This window comes from Tyto alba, unplaced genomic scaffold (assembly GCF_018691265.1).
Source record: "Tyto alba isolate M040663 unplaced genomic scaffold, T.alba_DEE_v4.0 Super-Scaffold_2, whole genome shotgun sequence".
Lineage (NCBI taxonomy): Eukaryota > Metazoa > Chordata > Aves > Strigiformes > Tytonidae > Tyto > Tyto alba.
The window spans coordinates 86,527,264-86,543,879 of NW_024881282.1; the positions used below are offsets into that span (position 1 = coordinate 86,527,264).

Sequence of the window (16,616 nt, forward strand, 5' to 3'; positions counted from 1 at the left end):
TGTTGAAAGAGTGAGTTGAATATATATTTGCAAGGCTGGTGTGAATGAATTAAGCCTACAGACAATGAGCTCAGTATATAATTACCTAAATATGTATATATGAAAAGTCAACTTCACTTAACTGATAGAGACAGATTTACCTTAGATTGAGGTGCTCTATACTTTGGCAAAACTGAATTAGGACATAAGATTTAGCTGCCCAACTACTTGTCATACTGGGCAGGACACGTATGAGAAGTGATTTAGGCTGCAGGAATGATCTCCACTCAGTTTTGCAGTGCAGACCAGTGCAGAGTAGACTGCAGCTCAAATTGAGTTTTTGTGACCGAAACATGATCAAACATGGCTCACGAGAGCCAGGTGTTGGGTCATGGGGTGAATTTCATCAAGTCAGTATTGGTTGCAGGATCCTGCATGTTTCTCCTCAGGAAGCAGCTTTCTCAACCTAAATCTATCTAGTGAGTATAGTTTACATCAGTGGCTCTGGCAGCTGTTTCTCCTTTCATAGGAAACCAGTGTACAGGGTGGTGAAGGGAGATTTTTGTTATAACCTCACAGCCCTGATATTTGTTCTCTCCCCAATAAACGTTCTCTCATTTCTTGAGATGAATATTACATAATCAGGAGTCACTGTTTCCTTTTCTTCTTCTCTCCTGCCTCTATAACTTTGGACCTTGTTTACCAATTTTAATCCATCCTGAAGGTGTGGTACAAGCCTCAGAAATCCCTGAGTTCCTACCTGTGTAAATCAAAACTGAGTAGAGGGAAGAAACCTGAATTAGTCCTCCCATCTAGGAAAAGATTTTCTCCAGCACGTGTCACATTCCAGGCTATCAACTACATGTGCTTTTCCAGCTGGGTAGGGATAGGGAAAGGCTGGGATTATTGGAAATTGGAGCAGGGTCTTTAGGAGACAGAAGTCTCAGGTCTGCTGCTCACATGACTGCTTTTTATCCTCTTATGCCTCCAACTTTGGCATTTAATGGGTTGAAAATTTGCAGAGAGTAACTGTGAAATGGAATTAACCTTAAATAAGTGTCCGAGTCTTTTACAGGGCTATATTAAATAAAATGGGCTGTATTAAATACGTAAAGCTGGCTGAGACTCTTTTCAGAAAGAACTAACTAGAGATAACTCTCTGCAAGCTAATGTTAAGTCTCAGAGATACTCTTCACCATTTTAAGATGTGTCTGCTGTGAAGGAAGAGGAATTAATGCATGAGGAAAAGGTGCAGGAAAAGTTTACTAGGTTGAAAACTCTAAACTGCTGTGGACGTGGCTGCGGGTCTGCAAGACAGTTCATGTACTAACATCCTGGAGTTATCTGAGATGTAGCGACAGACTGGAAATGTGCTCCAGCTAAACCTTAATCACAAAGTGCACAAAGCTTTTGGGAGGATTGAAGCAAGCCTGTTTTATTTTGCATTGCCGTGGGACAGGTGATACACGTAGCTGGTTATCTGTGATGAGATTCACCTGATTAGATGTGAGTATCTGTGGTGTCAGAGTCTACATTTGAGATCTGCTCAATAGAGCTAATGGAATCGAGGGTGGAAAGCATCTTTTTTAAGGTAGATGTCTGTATTTGGTCAAATGAACACACCCTAACTCCATTGATTTATATTTATTGTATTCTTTTCATTGGCTCTGAATGGAACCAATGTTCAGACAGCTCAGATATGGGCATATGTGTTGTAGACACCTAACGTTAAGTGAGATGAATCCCATCCTAGGTTTCACTTCACATATTAACCTCCTAAGACACTCTAACATGGTCCACTAAACACCATGCCGGGAGAGAGACCTTAAAGTGGGTAAATAACACAGAGCTGTCTCAGAGACTGTAAAGTGGTAGCCTTAGTGCAGATGAGAAGCAAGTCCAGTCCAAACCACTTCTTGTTAACAGAAAATGGCCAAGTGTACGTGCAGAAGAAGCCCACCATGTACCCACCCTGGAACAGCACTTTTGATGCCCATATCAACAACGGCAGGGTCATGCACATCGTTGTCAAGGACAAAAGTGCCGAAATGGTTTCAGAGACTACGGTGGAACTCAAGGTGCTGGCGGAGAGGTGCAAAAAGAGCAATGGGAAGACGGAGATATGGGTGAGCATTGCTAGCTCCTCTTGCAGGACGTGATGGGGACCTGCTGTGGGGTAGGGGAATGCCTTGTGTCCATGCCAGACTGGGACTGTAATCAGCAGGGCAGCTGGAACTTGCTGCCAGCCAACGAATAATGCTTTGAGTCTACTTGAGTATGACTTGAAAGAAAGACTTCCATGCATTTTACAACCAAAAAAAAAAAAGAGCATGGCACATTTATAGTACCTGCTGCTGTTATATTAAAACAGATGCCCTCTGCTAGCAAAGATTCTGGTTCAGGTGAGCCATGCCCACGTATTAATCTTCACTTAGGAAACCCATTGGGGACAAATGGTAATATGAGTAGCTAAATGTGAATTATTTTATGTGCTCTAGGGAAACAGCTTTAAAAATTTAATCTAATATCAAGTAACTGATTCACAGCTACCTGACTTCAGAGTTATGTCAGAGAAACTCCTTTAAAATCACTGGAGTTATAGTGGAATAGATTAGAAGTAACAGTCTTCATAAGGGTGCTAAATGTAAGGTTGTGTTCCTTGGTAGTCAAAGCAAGAAAGCTCTTGATAATAGCCTTTAACATGTAATATTCAGTAGTTATGCTGGGAAAGACATTTGGAGAGAAACTGATTTCCTGGATTTGTTTGTTTGTTTTATTTCTCATGCCAGTTCTCAGACTAAGCTGCTTGGGTCAATCAGAGAGTAGAAAAGTCAAAAAAGCCTTGGTCACTTAGCAGACCTAAGAGCAAGATTTGGTAGCGATTTGCACATTTAATGCATAACTTGGAAGGAATTTAGATACTTGGGGACTGAATTGAAAACGAAAAGTCTCTGCTCAGCGTCATTCCAACCCCAGGCTTCAAAGCCATTGGAGTCAGAAGCCTGGTGAGAAGGAGAGGGAACACATAGGTTGGGGTGCTGTTTGCTTGCAGCAAGAGTCACAGACCTGAGGTCAGTTGGAGTTGGGAGACCCTGGTCCTGTTGTGTCCCAGCCTAGTAACAGCTCCTGAAATCTTCTCTCCACTCACTCCTCAATACAAGTCATGACCTAGGGAGGGTGGTCCCAGATATCACATTTTGCAAGGGTCATGAGGGGAGACAATAACATTTTTCTCACTTTTCTGTGCATGGGCACTGTTTCACCTGGAAGGCAGACAGGTAATCTTGCCCAGGCTGTGCTGGAAGTGGGTGGGGAAGACAATGCTGTGGTTCTCAGGCTGAAGAAATCCTTCAATGTAGGTCTTCTTATTCCTAGGCAAGTGGATCCAGATTTAAAAAGGCACCTATGGACAGAGGTTCATATAGGTGAGAATTTCTAGGTCCAGTGGGAAGGCCCAAAAAATGCCTGAGATAGCTTGTAGCACCACTTACACATTACCTGTAATGGAAGTTAGACTTGCAGAACCAATTCTAAAAGATTTCAGTATCTTTTAATTACCTGACTGAAGCTGGCTGATTTTTTTAGGAGTGCTCCTGCTTTCTCCTTGCAAGATCCACTGGGAACGACAAAATGTCTGTATAGATAATTCTGGTCCTAAGCTGGTGTCTAAAAACCTGCCTAGAGCTTCTGTGGTTTAGTCACATTTACCTTTTCTTTTATGCTGCTCCAAGAGTTTGATAAGAGGTGATCTAGCCTCCTCTTGCTATAGTTGCTCCCTATCCCACCTTGTTGCCCCACACAGGTATGAGCAACCCAAAAATTAGCGTTCATTAGTATTCATCATTTCTCACTAGGAAAAGGAGATAGCTTGAGTCATCTGAAATGTTTGTTGCTTCTTTGAATGACTTTTTAATGATTACACTGGTCTTTTTTCCTTGTTTTTCACTTATCTCAACCAGCTAGAACTGAAACCTCAAGGGCGAATGCTGATGAATGCAAGATACTTCCTGGAAATAAGTGGCAAGTGATTTTTTTTTTTTATTAATTGATAGATGTGATTTCTGGTTATGTGGGGCAGACATGGTGTTTTCACTGAAAGCAGTGCCTATGTTATTACTGATTTATTCATAGGAACTATCATAATGATTTGAAATGAACACTCCAGAAAAACAATTTTTATTGTATGGTGGGGATGAAGATTGACTGTTCCTCTGTGATTTGCAAGGCAAATTTTTGTCCCATTTACCACTAAAATGATAGATTTTCTCATTACGCTAAGACAGAATAGATACATAAGGAGCCATCTTGCTCTGAAATCATTCTACCTGTATGTATGCATATAACATCTACAGTGGTGTGCATTATAGTGCAGCTGTAAATGTTGGGATACAATTTACGGTTGATACCACCTAAGTAGTTGGGATTTTTAAGATCAAGAGCAATCTAGGCAAAACTGGAAAAGAACCTAGAGAGTGATTCATCTGATCAAGTGCAGATTTCTGCTGGAAAGTGAGACGAATCGCTCACCAGGCTCCATTGCCTGCTCCAGGTAGACCTCCAGGGACATGGCAACAGCTTAGTCACCCTGGGCAGGGGACACACCATCATCTACATGTCTTCACCAGGAACCAAATCCCACCTGCAGAGTTCGATGTCCATGTGAAATGCATTTTGATTTGTTGATGAAAGTGGGTTGCAGTCCAAATGCTCAGTCTTATTTTCCTGTCTTTGATGCCAAAGTTCTCGCTGGCTTTCACAGATTTGGGGGGAAGCTATAAGGTGTAGATATCTAGAAGGACTTTCCATTTAAAGAAATATAGTAGTACTGAAAGCAGCTGATAGCATGTCCATACTGATATTTTCTTCATCCTATCCTGCCGTTAATATAGAATAGATTATTGTTGCCTCCTTGTATGTTATTAAGGTATCAGAGGCCAAAGCATAGAAAATGCAAGTTGTGTTTGTATTACAAATACCAAGGTCAGGATCAGATCACACAGGGGGCCGCTTTCCACAGAATATCTATATAACTTGCTGTGTAATGCATGAGTAAAACAAAACACAGACTGAGAGTGAGATTTTGTGTGCATATCCAGATTTGTAGACACAGGCACATATATAGGTGCACATGTGTATGTGCATGTGTAATCAGAATTGGTTTGTTTGCTGTTCTGAAAAGATTAAATGTGAACTGTGAACAATGACATGGACACAGCAAACAGCAAAGCAATTGCTGGCATGGAAAAATAACATGAAAGAATATCCTAGGTACATGCATACATGCTTACTCACACACACGTACACGCACTCTTAAAGGATTCAGTTAAATGCCCACATAAATATATACAAACATACATGTGTATTTGTGTGCATAGATAAATAATTATTAATATTTAGGTAATTTCACCTTTTTTAGGGCATGGTTATTCAGTGCTGTACAAAGTTAAAATTTTATGTTTAACTGCAAATTATCTCTCCTTGGGAAATTTCTGGTCTACATTTCAAAGGCAGCATTATGAATATTCAAGGAAGCTCAGAGTCCCAAGTTTAAAGTCATTTTGGTGTCCTTGTAGAAATGGTAGATAAAAAAACATCCAAACAAGCCTTGTGTGGGTTTCAGAAAACGATATTTATTAAAAATATTCGTTTCCATGAGTGAATCATTACCTTCAGTCAATTAGTATTTTGTCAGCTGCATTTTCTCAAGATGCATGATCAGCGCAGGGTACCCTAATAAATATTCTGTTTCCTTTCCCCCAGATGCAAAGGACATGGCTGACTGTGAGACTGAAGGTTTTTTCTCCTTGCACCAGCGCAGGGGAGCCATCAAACAGGCCAAAATCCATAATGTCAAGTGTCACGAATTCACAGCCACCTTCTTTCCACAACCTACCTTCTGCTCTGTCTGTCATGAGTTTGTATGGTAAATAAAAACAGATCTATCCCTTTTCCCCTTTTAACCCTAGGGAACAGTTCTTGTATAGATGTGGCGCTTATGGGCACACTTTACTGATGGACTTGACAGTGTTAGGTTTATGGTTGAACTCGATCCTAAAGGTCTTTTCCAGCCTAAATAATTCTGTGATTCTCTGGTGAAGATCTGTCAGTAAAGGCAGCAGGACTGAACTGTTGTCATCTTAGTTGTGGAGTTATTGCATCACCTAAAGGATGTAGTTCACAGTTGTAATTCCAACTGTGAAAAATCCTTTCATTTTTTAGTCTATTTTTTATAAATATTTTTGAAGTTGGCCAAATGCATAGACATGTCTCATCCAGTATGCTATTTGGATATCGTGAAATTCAGAATGTGAATATGTGCTGAAAAGTCTGTGAAAACCACAGAGAATCACTACACAGATAGATTGAATGAAGATATTTAGATCAGAAAAACTCTATAAAAGCTGATAAAAAGCAAAGCTCTTTTATTCTGTTTCTTCCATAAATGTTGCTCTGCTTTCTCCTGTCGAGGTTTTGGGAAAATTCAGAATTGACCATTTCTCTGTTTGTTTCAGGGGTCTGAATAAACAAGGCTATCAATGCAGACGTAAGAAACTTTTTTGGTTTTGTTACAATCATTATTCACTTGATCCCTTCTTAAGGAATTTTTTTATTAACACCATGACTCACTTGTTCTTTCAGAATGTAATGCTGCCATTCATAAGAAGTGCATTGATAAAGTAATAGCCAAGTGTACAGGATCAGCAATCAATAGCAGAGAAACAATGGTATGTAGTATTATTTGGCTGCTTTTAAAAAACTTGGGCGTCATTCAGTTCTCTCCTACACTGCTGTAAAACAACTTCTGATGAAGCAAAAGGTGCTACTGAACTAAAGGCTGTGTGATTTGATCTGTGCCCTTTGTGTTTTACATTCCCAGTGGTTTCATTACCTCCTACTTCTGATTTACTCAAATGCAGCTGCTGAATAAGCAGTTGCTGAATCGGGACTGACATTTTTCTAATGCATAAAATACAGCTCAGAGGGAAGTCACGGACATGAGGTGGAGATGCACTGGAGTAAATTCTTCACTACATGATGTTAGGCAGGACATCACACAGAATTTTCAGAGCAGTACTTTAACATCCCACTCTGTGTTATCTGATATTTCCAAACAGTTAGCAGAAGATCTAGTGTCTCCACTATTATTTATTTTATTTTTCTCATATCAGTTTATAATAAATCTTTTTTGGTGGGCTAAAGTGGGACTTATTTAAAGTCTTGCTAGGACTATTCCCTTTTTCTTAACTGTGCCCCACAGCTTCTCTTTGCTTCAAGTCCCACCCTGGGCAGGGGACTTGGCTCCTATTCTCTTTTTATAGTCTTTATAAATGATATTTATCTCACCTGTCTTCTGACATCTCCAGGGTAGATGTATCCAACTTTGTCACCACTTTTGACTCCCTATAAGCTAAAAGAAGAAAAATAGGCTGTTCCAAAGAGTGATTCATGACAACAAGTGTAAACAACTGTTTCAGGATAGGATGAACAATTTTTAGAAGTACCCCTGTTTTTCCATTGAGCATTAAAGGATTCTGGATGCCTACCTGAGATGCAAGTTATCTGGTCTGATAAATCAAGCCCAGGGATTAAATTACCCAATTCCCACTGAGTTGAACTGATATCATGTATCAAAAAATAGCTTTGTATGTCTGAATGATAGTTAGAGATAGTTTCTTCTTGGTGGTCATACTCAAGGATAAAGGGACAGTAGACATCCCAATATTGGGGGTACAAGCTGAGGGGCTGTTAGTTTTCCATGCAGAGCTGATGTGGAGAGGAGTGAATTGCCAACAAGGCTTTTCTCTTGCAGTTCCATAAAGAGCGGTTCAAGATTGACATGCCTCACCGCTTCAAAGTCTACAACTACAAGAGCCCGACTTTCTGTGAGCACTGCGGCACACTCCTCTGGGGTCTTGCACGACAAGGGCTGAAGTGTGATGGTGAGTCCCTGATGTGTGTGGCACGAGCTGAGCATGGAAATGGATCGTTGTCTTCAGAGGGTTGCAACCTGAAGAGCCAAATCTCATCTATCACACTTCTCTACAAGACTTGAATGAGATGGCAGCCAGGGTGGTGAAGGAGTGGTCAAGAGGACCATCCTTCAAGGAGGATCATTCTTCAAGAAGGACGACAACTGTTGGTATATAGAAAGATATGTGGTCCACAAGGCTGAAGAGTTGCTTCCCAGAGAGGCAAAGAAAATCTCAGTGACACTGCTAATCTTTTCCAAAAATCACTCCCAGTATCAACTTGCATGCTCTGTGTCCACTGTCAGACAGAACCAAGACACTTCACCATCTTCATAATCCTATATCAACAGGGAGATCCTGTTCTGTGATTACAGTTTATCTTTGAGCTGATAGACTGTAGAGTTTTGGTAACCTGTAGCTGCAAAGATTGATGGATGTGGAAATGCAACCATTTGCCCAGAAGAAGATATAAAAAACTCCATCTCCATAAAGAACCAGAAAATGACCTTAGTGTCATCTCATGAGACATAAATAGTGCCCAGACTTTGTACTGTTTATGTGTCTGATGTCTGCCCTTGACCAACAGCAGCACATGCTCCTGCCCAACCTGATGTCAAGCTCTTTACAGCCTAGATACCCTTTGTTGCCCTGACACCTCTTGTTCTTTCTTTCAGCATGTGGCATGAATGTCCATCACAAGTGCCAGACAAAAGTAGCAAACCTTTGTGGAGTTAACCAGAAACTAATGGCTGAAGCTCTGGCAATGATAGAGAGCACCCAGCAGGTAAATACTTTAAGCTTTGAGTGTCTTGGGGAAAGGAGGATCAATTGTTCAATGTTCATTTCAGTGCAAGAAACAAGGGCATTGAGTAGAACACTCAACTTTGACACTTGTGTGTAACAAGTTCGAAGTAAAGACTAGGAAATGGGTCCTTTATGGAACAGGTAATTAAGCTCATCTCAGCACTTTGTGGAGGCCAAAAGTTTTTGTGGGTTCAGGTGACAATCTCTAGTGCTCATAGAAGAGAAATCTATTCAGGAATAATAGAATGATTAATTATGTTAATAGAAAAGCACTGCCTTTGAATCAGGAAATTTCTGAGCTGCCTATCTCTGGAGGTAGGGAGAATATTCTGAGGAGATGACTTTGTACGCCTGCACTCTTCTTATATCTTTACCTGGTGTCTGCTTGGCCCCCATTGCAGATGGGACATGACGTGGGTGGATTCTTGCTCTCATTCAGTACAGTTGTAGTTACATTATGTTCATAACTGAGGTTGTGTAGCAGGGTCCAAGGCAGAGTGAGAGGAATTTGGTTTGGGTCCTATTGCTGTTGCTACCTTGCTCCATGCTTGTGACTTAGCAATTTGTCCTGCAACTCTCTGATCTGTTTGGAATTAAACTCCCTGGAGCACGGACTCTCATGAAGAGACCGGGGCCTTGAGGAGAGGATCTAGATACTACTGTCCTATAAACAACAGTGCATGAGAACAGAAAATTGAATTAAAAGAAGGGAAAAAAACTTGTTTCGAGCCCAAAACCATAAAAGAATTTAGAGATTCTAGTCCAAAATCAGGACTGTTAGGATGCCTCTCAGGTCTTGAGTAACCTCAGGGAGGGACAAAATCCGTAGGTACCTAGTTCTCCATATTTAGGTTACTTAAGTATCCTAAGGCAACATCTTCGTCCATACAGCAGGTGTTTTACCATCTATACCTTCCTGAAGGGCTATCTACCAGGTTTAACTCTGCATATTTCTCACCTTTATGTGATAGGTAGTGCTGCCAAACCTCCAAAGAGTTTTTTCTGCTGTTGCTTCTCTATTTCCTACCTGCTGTCTCTCTACGGCTCCTTGCACTGTATACTTGGTGTCACCACTTGAGAGGCAAACACTAGATACTTTCCCCAAAATACTCTTCTAATCTCCAGAAATTCAAGATCTGGGGACTTCTTGAGCCATAGGTGCAGTCGTAGTGTTTAGTAGCCCTCAGAGGATTTACCTTTCATGCTTTTGTCTCATCACCCTTGAATTCAGACAAACTCTACCTTTTGCAACATCCTGGTGCAAGGAGTTCTTCAGAGTGACATCCAGACACTGTACAGGGATGAGGCTGAAGCATGTTCCAGCCTCTAGTATTTTTCCAAATTTCTCTTCAAAGAGAACTATTGGGAAGGGAGTTGTTACTTAATATGTCCTTTGTGTGGATAGCCAGGGACTCAGCTCCCTGTGCAAAATAGGGGATCTCTGTATTGGTGGTACAAAGACGTGTTAACACACACACACATCTCACAGAAGCTTGTGTGTTTCTCTAGGTTTCCAAACCCCTAAAAGTTAGGTACAGAGATATTCTTCTCATAAGCAGAGACCTCTTTTAGATCTTGGCTCCTGTGACAGTCACACTCAAGAAGCCACGGTGTCCATAAGCTCAGAACATGACATATGGCTCAAAAGTAATTTGCTGTTTTCTGTAATCCAGGCTCGCTCTCAGCGTGACACTGAACAGATCTCCAGGGATGGACCTCTTGAAATTGGCTTCCCAGTTCCTGTGAAGGAGGTAACACCACTTCAGGCATTGCCAGCATCTACAACAGGAAAAAAAGGTAGTTTCCCCTAGTGATATGGGACAGCAAGCTTTGTTAATTTTTTGGTTTGTACATGGTTCAGTGGAGGTGATAAGAATAGGGAACTTATTAGCTACTGAATCTTTCATGCATCTTTCCAGCCTAGAGCAAGACATACCATTTCTCATCTCAGGATATCAACAGCTCTTCCCAGCCACATCACTTGGGGATGCCACATACCCTAGATCTCAACCTGGTTCCTTTCCTTTCTATAAACCTGCACTTCCCCCACGGCTTCCCAACCTCTGGTGACATGAGACACCAACCACCACTCATTCAGCTAACCTCTAAACTCCCTTACTGACCCAGTACTTAAGCAAATCTCATACCTCCGCTGGCAGTAATGTGTTTATTCCCTTCTTGGGATTCATAGACTGTAAAATCAGAGAACTTTAAAGAGAAACTAAGCTCTAAAGAAGGAGATCAGGAGTCCTTCTGATCATCATGGCAAATTCTTTTCCTGATTTCATATTTTTAAGGGGGGGAGGAGTTGACATACAGTACCTTTGAAAACCATTGACCAGCTCCCCATTTCATTCACCCAGAAGCTGACCTAGGTGTCACAGCCCTCTCTGCTGCAAGAGCAGATGCTTAGGAAGGTGAATGAGAGATCAGGGAATGGCATTGATTAACAGACCTTGGACAAAGCTGTTGTGTGCTCAGTGGCCTAAAACAAAAATTACTGTCTCCTAGGGAGATCCTTTATTTGTCTGCTTCGTGCTTTAGTTGCAGAGCTCTGAATACTAGAACAAAAATGCCACCATCTTTCATTAGACCCATGTGGCCCATGTAAAAGGCCATTTCAGGACCCCTTCAGCTTCATGGTTTATGGTACCCCTCCAAGAACTGTTCTGTAACTGCAGCAGACCTATGATGGCACTGAGACAATGCTTTTCTGCCTCCCACAAGCTTTAAAATTCATTTACCAGAAAGAGGAGGGAAAAAATGAGGGGAAAAAAGAAGAGTACAGGTGAATCAGTACTTAAACCTAGAAAGGACTGGGATAGTGGGTCCCCAGCTCCAACCTTAATCAAAGGTCAAGCTGAGAGCCCAGGCTCTACCATCATCCACTTTCTCAATGCAAGTTAAACACACTGCCCTGTGTCGAGATAATATCCTGGAAGCTGGACCTAGAGGAGAATGTCAGAAGGCACCAGTTAAAGCACAGCAGAGCCACATTACACCAGTGCTCTGGGTTTGATACTGTGCAGCACCAGGTTACAGAGCTTCAAAGGTTGGTTTTGGTACCATCTGTACTAAGGGGACAGTGCCCGTTGGCCCCCAGGGGGATATAAATGATGTGCCCATCTGTGCTTATTTCCTTTCTTTTCCATATGTAGAACTGGCTCTGCTGTTGTGAATCAGTGAAGACCCAAATGGTTTCAAATCTGGTTTACCTGTGGATCTGTTTGTTTGCTTAGTGTCCTTGCTGTTCAGCAGTTTTGGACAGTACAGCAAATGTACACTTGAGTACATGGGATAAATCCAGTAACGGACAGAATCTCTTAGAAATTCATGTACATACAAATGCATGGAGTATTGAAGAAACTCTGATTAGTTCCACTCCAGGACAGCTGGAGTACTTGGTCAGAGCTTCACATCCAAATCAGGGACCAAATATGAAAATGCTTGTCCCATCTTTTTCACACACTAGCTTTGCCAAGGGTCTTGAAAAGGCCTTGAAAAATAGGATCACATCATGACAGCAACCAGCAAGAAGGAATGAAGAACACAGGTGGCCAGAATTGAAGGGTTTGGTCATGTTTTGATGCCATAAAACAGAACGACAGGTGAAAGAGTTTGTAAAGTGGGAGTAATGCCACTGAAGAAGGTGGAGTTACACTGGAGTAAAATTTCCTCTGGAGAGAAAACAATGTAGGACCTGAGCCAATCTACTTAGATGTGGCCACCACATTTTCATTTATTTCAAATAGCCTTTTAAAACTCCAAGCATGATACAGGTAAGTGTTCTGGGGATTTTCTACTCATTTTACAGGGGTTTATTTCAATGTTTTGATGTGTGTTGCAGAGCCACAGGGCATCTCCTGGGAGACTCCAGTGGTGGACACAGTGAAAGAGGAGCCTCTAATAGAGTCAGACTTGGGAGAACAGCCCCAGGAGCAGGAAGAGCACCAAGTACAGCTAAAACTAACCATCGAAGATTTTGTCCTGCACAAGATGCTGGGGAAGGGCAGTTTTGGCAAGGTAAGCATCAGGGAACTAGGCGCCACTGCATAGATCTGCATATTGCTTATTATGGCACTAGATAGCATGTGGTTTGAAGACCACTTAGGAAAAAACATCTCCAAGCCCTCAAAGAATCCTTGCTCTGGCATGGCTGAGTCTTGAACTTAATCTTCTTGCTGAAGACAAACATGTTCCTTCCCCTTCCCACTGGCCCCTTAGTTTGCTGTCTCATGAGTGCCCATGACAGAAGAGGAGAGCAGCCAAGTAAAGCTGCAACTTTCCCTCTGTGCAGGTTGATGGGGTCTGGGCATCCACAGAGAGCTGGTGGGAAAGATCTCTGTGCTGTCCCCCTTCATACAACTACTCCTGCTAATTTAGCTGAGCAAGCTCGGAGGGAGGCAGAAGCACTAGCTGAAAAGTTGAGCGTGGATCACTTCCCCTCTCCAGAGCAGCAGGTTCCCACCTGAGAAAGCTAACTGCTCTTTCCCAGCTCCGATCTGTGCTGGAGCATAAAGCAGATTTTGCAACAGCCAAGAATCTGTGCTTTTGAAGCAAGAGCCACCTGTTTTCAGTGGATTCATTAATCTTGATGAATTGTGGATTGTTCCTCCTTCTTGCAGATGTCCCCTGGAAGGGGACTCATGTTATTTAGTGCCAGTTCCAAGCTGCATGAAGCAATTTCAGAGGAACTCACCATTGTATTTTCACAGCCAATAAGGAGAATGAGTATCATTATGTATTGCATTGCTCAGATCCCACCTCTTTCCAAAGTGGAAACTGTGCCTTAAAGAAGGGCTGCTTTTTGCCTGCTAAGTGAGCTGGAGCAATTGCTGCAGCCAGTTCTTAAACTGGATAAAATATTTGCTGTGTTGGCTTTCCATACTTGAAAATACTTGGCATGTCTACAATTTGCATGGGGAGTGGAGCTGAGACATCTGAGTTAGAGCTAAGCCAGAATACCCCAAAATCCACAGCCCAGACTAGCCTGGAATCAAGAGCATAGAAACATTTAAACTGGAAGAAAGGGACCTCTGGAAGTCATCTGATCCAACATGCTGCTCAAAACGGGACTAATCGAATGAGGTTCCTCAGGGGTTTGTCAAGTCTTGAATACCTCCACTGAAGCAGATTCTGTACCTTGCTTCAGCCCCCTGTGTTAACATGGGCTCTCTAAGCCTGCAGGCATCTGTATCTCTCTGCAGTGCACCATGTGGGTGTGGAGAGGATGGGCTATTTCAATGTCCTTCTGCAACAAACCTCACCCACAAGTTTCCTGTGTAGGTGTTGCTCCTGGTGCCCTTATTTGCTTGGAGTGAGATTCACTTCCCCATAGAGGGGACGGGGTGTGCAGACCTCAGTGCCTGAGGGGTCTCTCCAGCTCTGCATGGACCAGGGAGATTGAGGGCCAGACTCATGAGGAAGCCCCCTCTGCATGAACTCTAACACTGTCCACCTGCACCTTGGAAGTCACAGCATGAGTCACAAATGTACTGTGTTCCGCAGTTTCCCCAGGAGAGCAGTGCCCTGCACAAAAACGGGGGTAAAAAGGGTCCCTGCAGCATCAGCACTGTTAGCATTTCTGGTCATTCACTGCAGAGACAGAGGGAGGCTCTAGGCTCTACTCTCTGTCTAGCGCTACAAAGTGAAATGCAGCAGTAGCCAAAAGGGTAAATAAAACTTTTGTCAAGGCTAAAACATGTCTGAGCTTACTCAGTAAATAGTGTCTGGTAGAGAACTTCAAAGACCTCTTTGATGAATCTTACGTATCTATTCAGTCTATGGGAAACAGTGTCGACAGGCTGTTAGCGTAAATATCAGGACTGGCACTGCCTTCCAGCAGAGACTTGTTTGCTCTGTGGTCTCTAAAAAACCCTTCTCTGCTTCTCTGTGTCTAATTTTCCCTGTCTGTAAAAATAGAGGTCCTAACTGCTCCGGGATGTGTTTTGCTATTCTCAGAGAAGAAGCCCTGCAGAAGCACAGTGGACCCAGTCTCTCTGCTCAGGCCTCCTGCTAACTGGGAGAGAGGGGAGAAAGGCTCATCTGATGTAGATCAGTCTGACTACTGATGGACATCAGTTTACACCTGCAGAGGCTCTGGTGCAGGGCATTTGCATTTCACATATTGACAAAGCAATATTCTAAGTTTTGTTATTTGAAGTCAGAAAACAGGAAATGTATCTCATGAGCATTTGCATAAAGATGGTTTCTGTTATCAGAAGTGTTTGGCTCTCTGACATGTCATGTTCATATGGGCATGTAGCCCCTGCTCTTGTAATTGCCAAGACCGTCTCACCCTTCCCTGGTGTTCAACTTCATAAAACTCTTCTGGGTGTGGGGATCAAACACAAAGTCTACAAAGTATTAATGGCAGAAATGGGCTTTAAACATCACCTTTTTTAAGGTCTACCCTAGTGCATTCCCCAGGTCTCAGCTCCTATCCTCACATGGCTGTGTTGCTAGCTCTGAGAGAAGATCATCACTTTTTCTGAGCTGCTGTTTCCACCTTAGGTGTTTCTCGCCGAGCTGAAGAGCACAGACCAGTATTTTGCTGTGAAAGCCCTGAAGAAGGATGTGGTGTTGATGGATGATGATGTTGAATGTACGATGGTGGAGAAGAGAGTCCTCTCCTTAGCTTGGGAGCACCCATTTCTGACTCATGTCTTCTGTACGTTCCAGACCAAGGTAAGACAAGGATCTGTCACCTTCCTCCTTGGACTGAAGATGTTTAGCTGAAATACAAATACTCGGTGAAGCGCTTAAGTCTGTTAGATGTTAGGGAATAGTTTGGACATGAAGTGGTGCTGATGAAAGGGATCTTCAGCTTAGCTACTTGGGAAGTGGCACTGAAATTTCATCTGCCTTCCCTACATTAACCTGAGGGCAGGGTGGGGAATTTGAGGATTATGGCATCCAAGACTGATTGAGGTGACTATGCAGAGAACTGCTATTAGTATCTGCATCCTGGTACCCTGGGCTGAGGATGAAAAGGCCACATCCAGGGTGAAGATGTGCCCACACTGATGTTATTGGAACCTCCTGGACCGTGAAGCAGTATGCTGTAGTGACTAGCCTGGATCAGAGCTAACTCAAGAAACTCTGGTTATGGAGAATAAGCATGCTGTCATTCACGTTGGGAATCTTCTTTGCCCCTAGTTACTAATAAATTGCATCAGACTCTTCCTAATCCACGTAGGTGGTGGAGACTGCACTTCAGAGGGGCGGCGCAAAACATCTGCCCCTGAAATCCTGCTTAGGACTCCAAATGAAAATTGAAGTGACATCTAAGTAGTGTATATATCTTCATGGCCCTATATGGCAACAAGCCACCAACTGATTAACTTTCCAGAGCCTTTTCTACAGCCACAACCTATCATCTTAACACTAAAGCACACATAAGGCATAGGAAAAAACAATGGAAGGAAATTTGAGAGTTTGTCTAGTCTGTCCAACCTACTCAGACCACTCCTGAGAAGTGCTCAAATTCAGAGCAGCATCACTCTCTCAAGGCTGTTTGCTCAGGGTTCTGTTAGGATGCTCCCAGTCCCTGCTCAGCCCCAGGATTTAGTGACACAAAACGCTGCTCAGTGTGAGGTTAGGACCTGCTCAGCAAAAGGCTTGCTGCTTCTGCAGGGTCAGGATGAACAAATATAACCTCTGCAGTATATCCCAGTCACCCTTGGGATGCAGCACCTGTTTAAAGACTGATTCAATTTATAACAGGGAATGTCAGGGAACTGGCATAGGCTATGCGACACTAAGCCCAGGCATTCGTGTTTAACCCCTTCAGGACTGTCAGTGAGGACATCACGTCTTGGGAAAGGATCCTTGTCTGGAGAGGAAAGGAATTAATTTCCCTTT

The 16,616-nt window shown here is 42.7% G+C and overlaps 1 protein-coding gene across 4 annotated transcripts in view; it reads left to right on the forward strand.

The window, feature by feature from the left end:
• Positions 1 to 16,616, forward strand: part of PRKCQ (protein kinase C theta) — a 68,059-nt gene that overhangs the window by 25,542 nt on the left and 25,901 nt on the right. For 2 of the 4 annotated variants that reach the window (XM_042793058.1, XM_042793057.1), the window contains 10 exons: positions 1,906 to 2,105; positions 3,939 to 3,999; positions 5,740 to 5,902; positions 6,492 to 6,523; positions 6,619 to 6,704; positions 7,790 to 7,919; positions 8,624 to 8,733; positions 10,427 to 10,550; positions 12,601 to 12,776; positions 15,267 to 15,440. In XM_042793058.1, the coding sequence (XP_042648992.1) occupies positions 1,906 to 2,105; positions 3,939 to 3,999; positions 5,740 to 5,902; positions 6,492 to 6,523; positions 6,619 to 6,704; positions 7,790 to 7,919; positions 8,624 to 8,733; positions 10,427 to 10,550; positions 12,601 to 12,776; positions 15,267 to 15,440 (1,256 nt within the window). Of the gene's footprint in view, positions 1 to 1,905; positions 2,106 to 3,938; positions 4,000 to 5,739; positions 5,903 to 6,491; positions 6,524 to 6,618; positions 6,705 to 7,789; positions 7,920 to 8,623; positions 8,734 to 10,426; positions 10,551 to 12,600; positions 12,777 to 15,266; positions 15,441 to 16,616 lie in introns of those variants that run through there. The other 2 variants (XM_042793059.1, XM_042793060.1) reach the window with 2 other exon arrangements.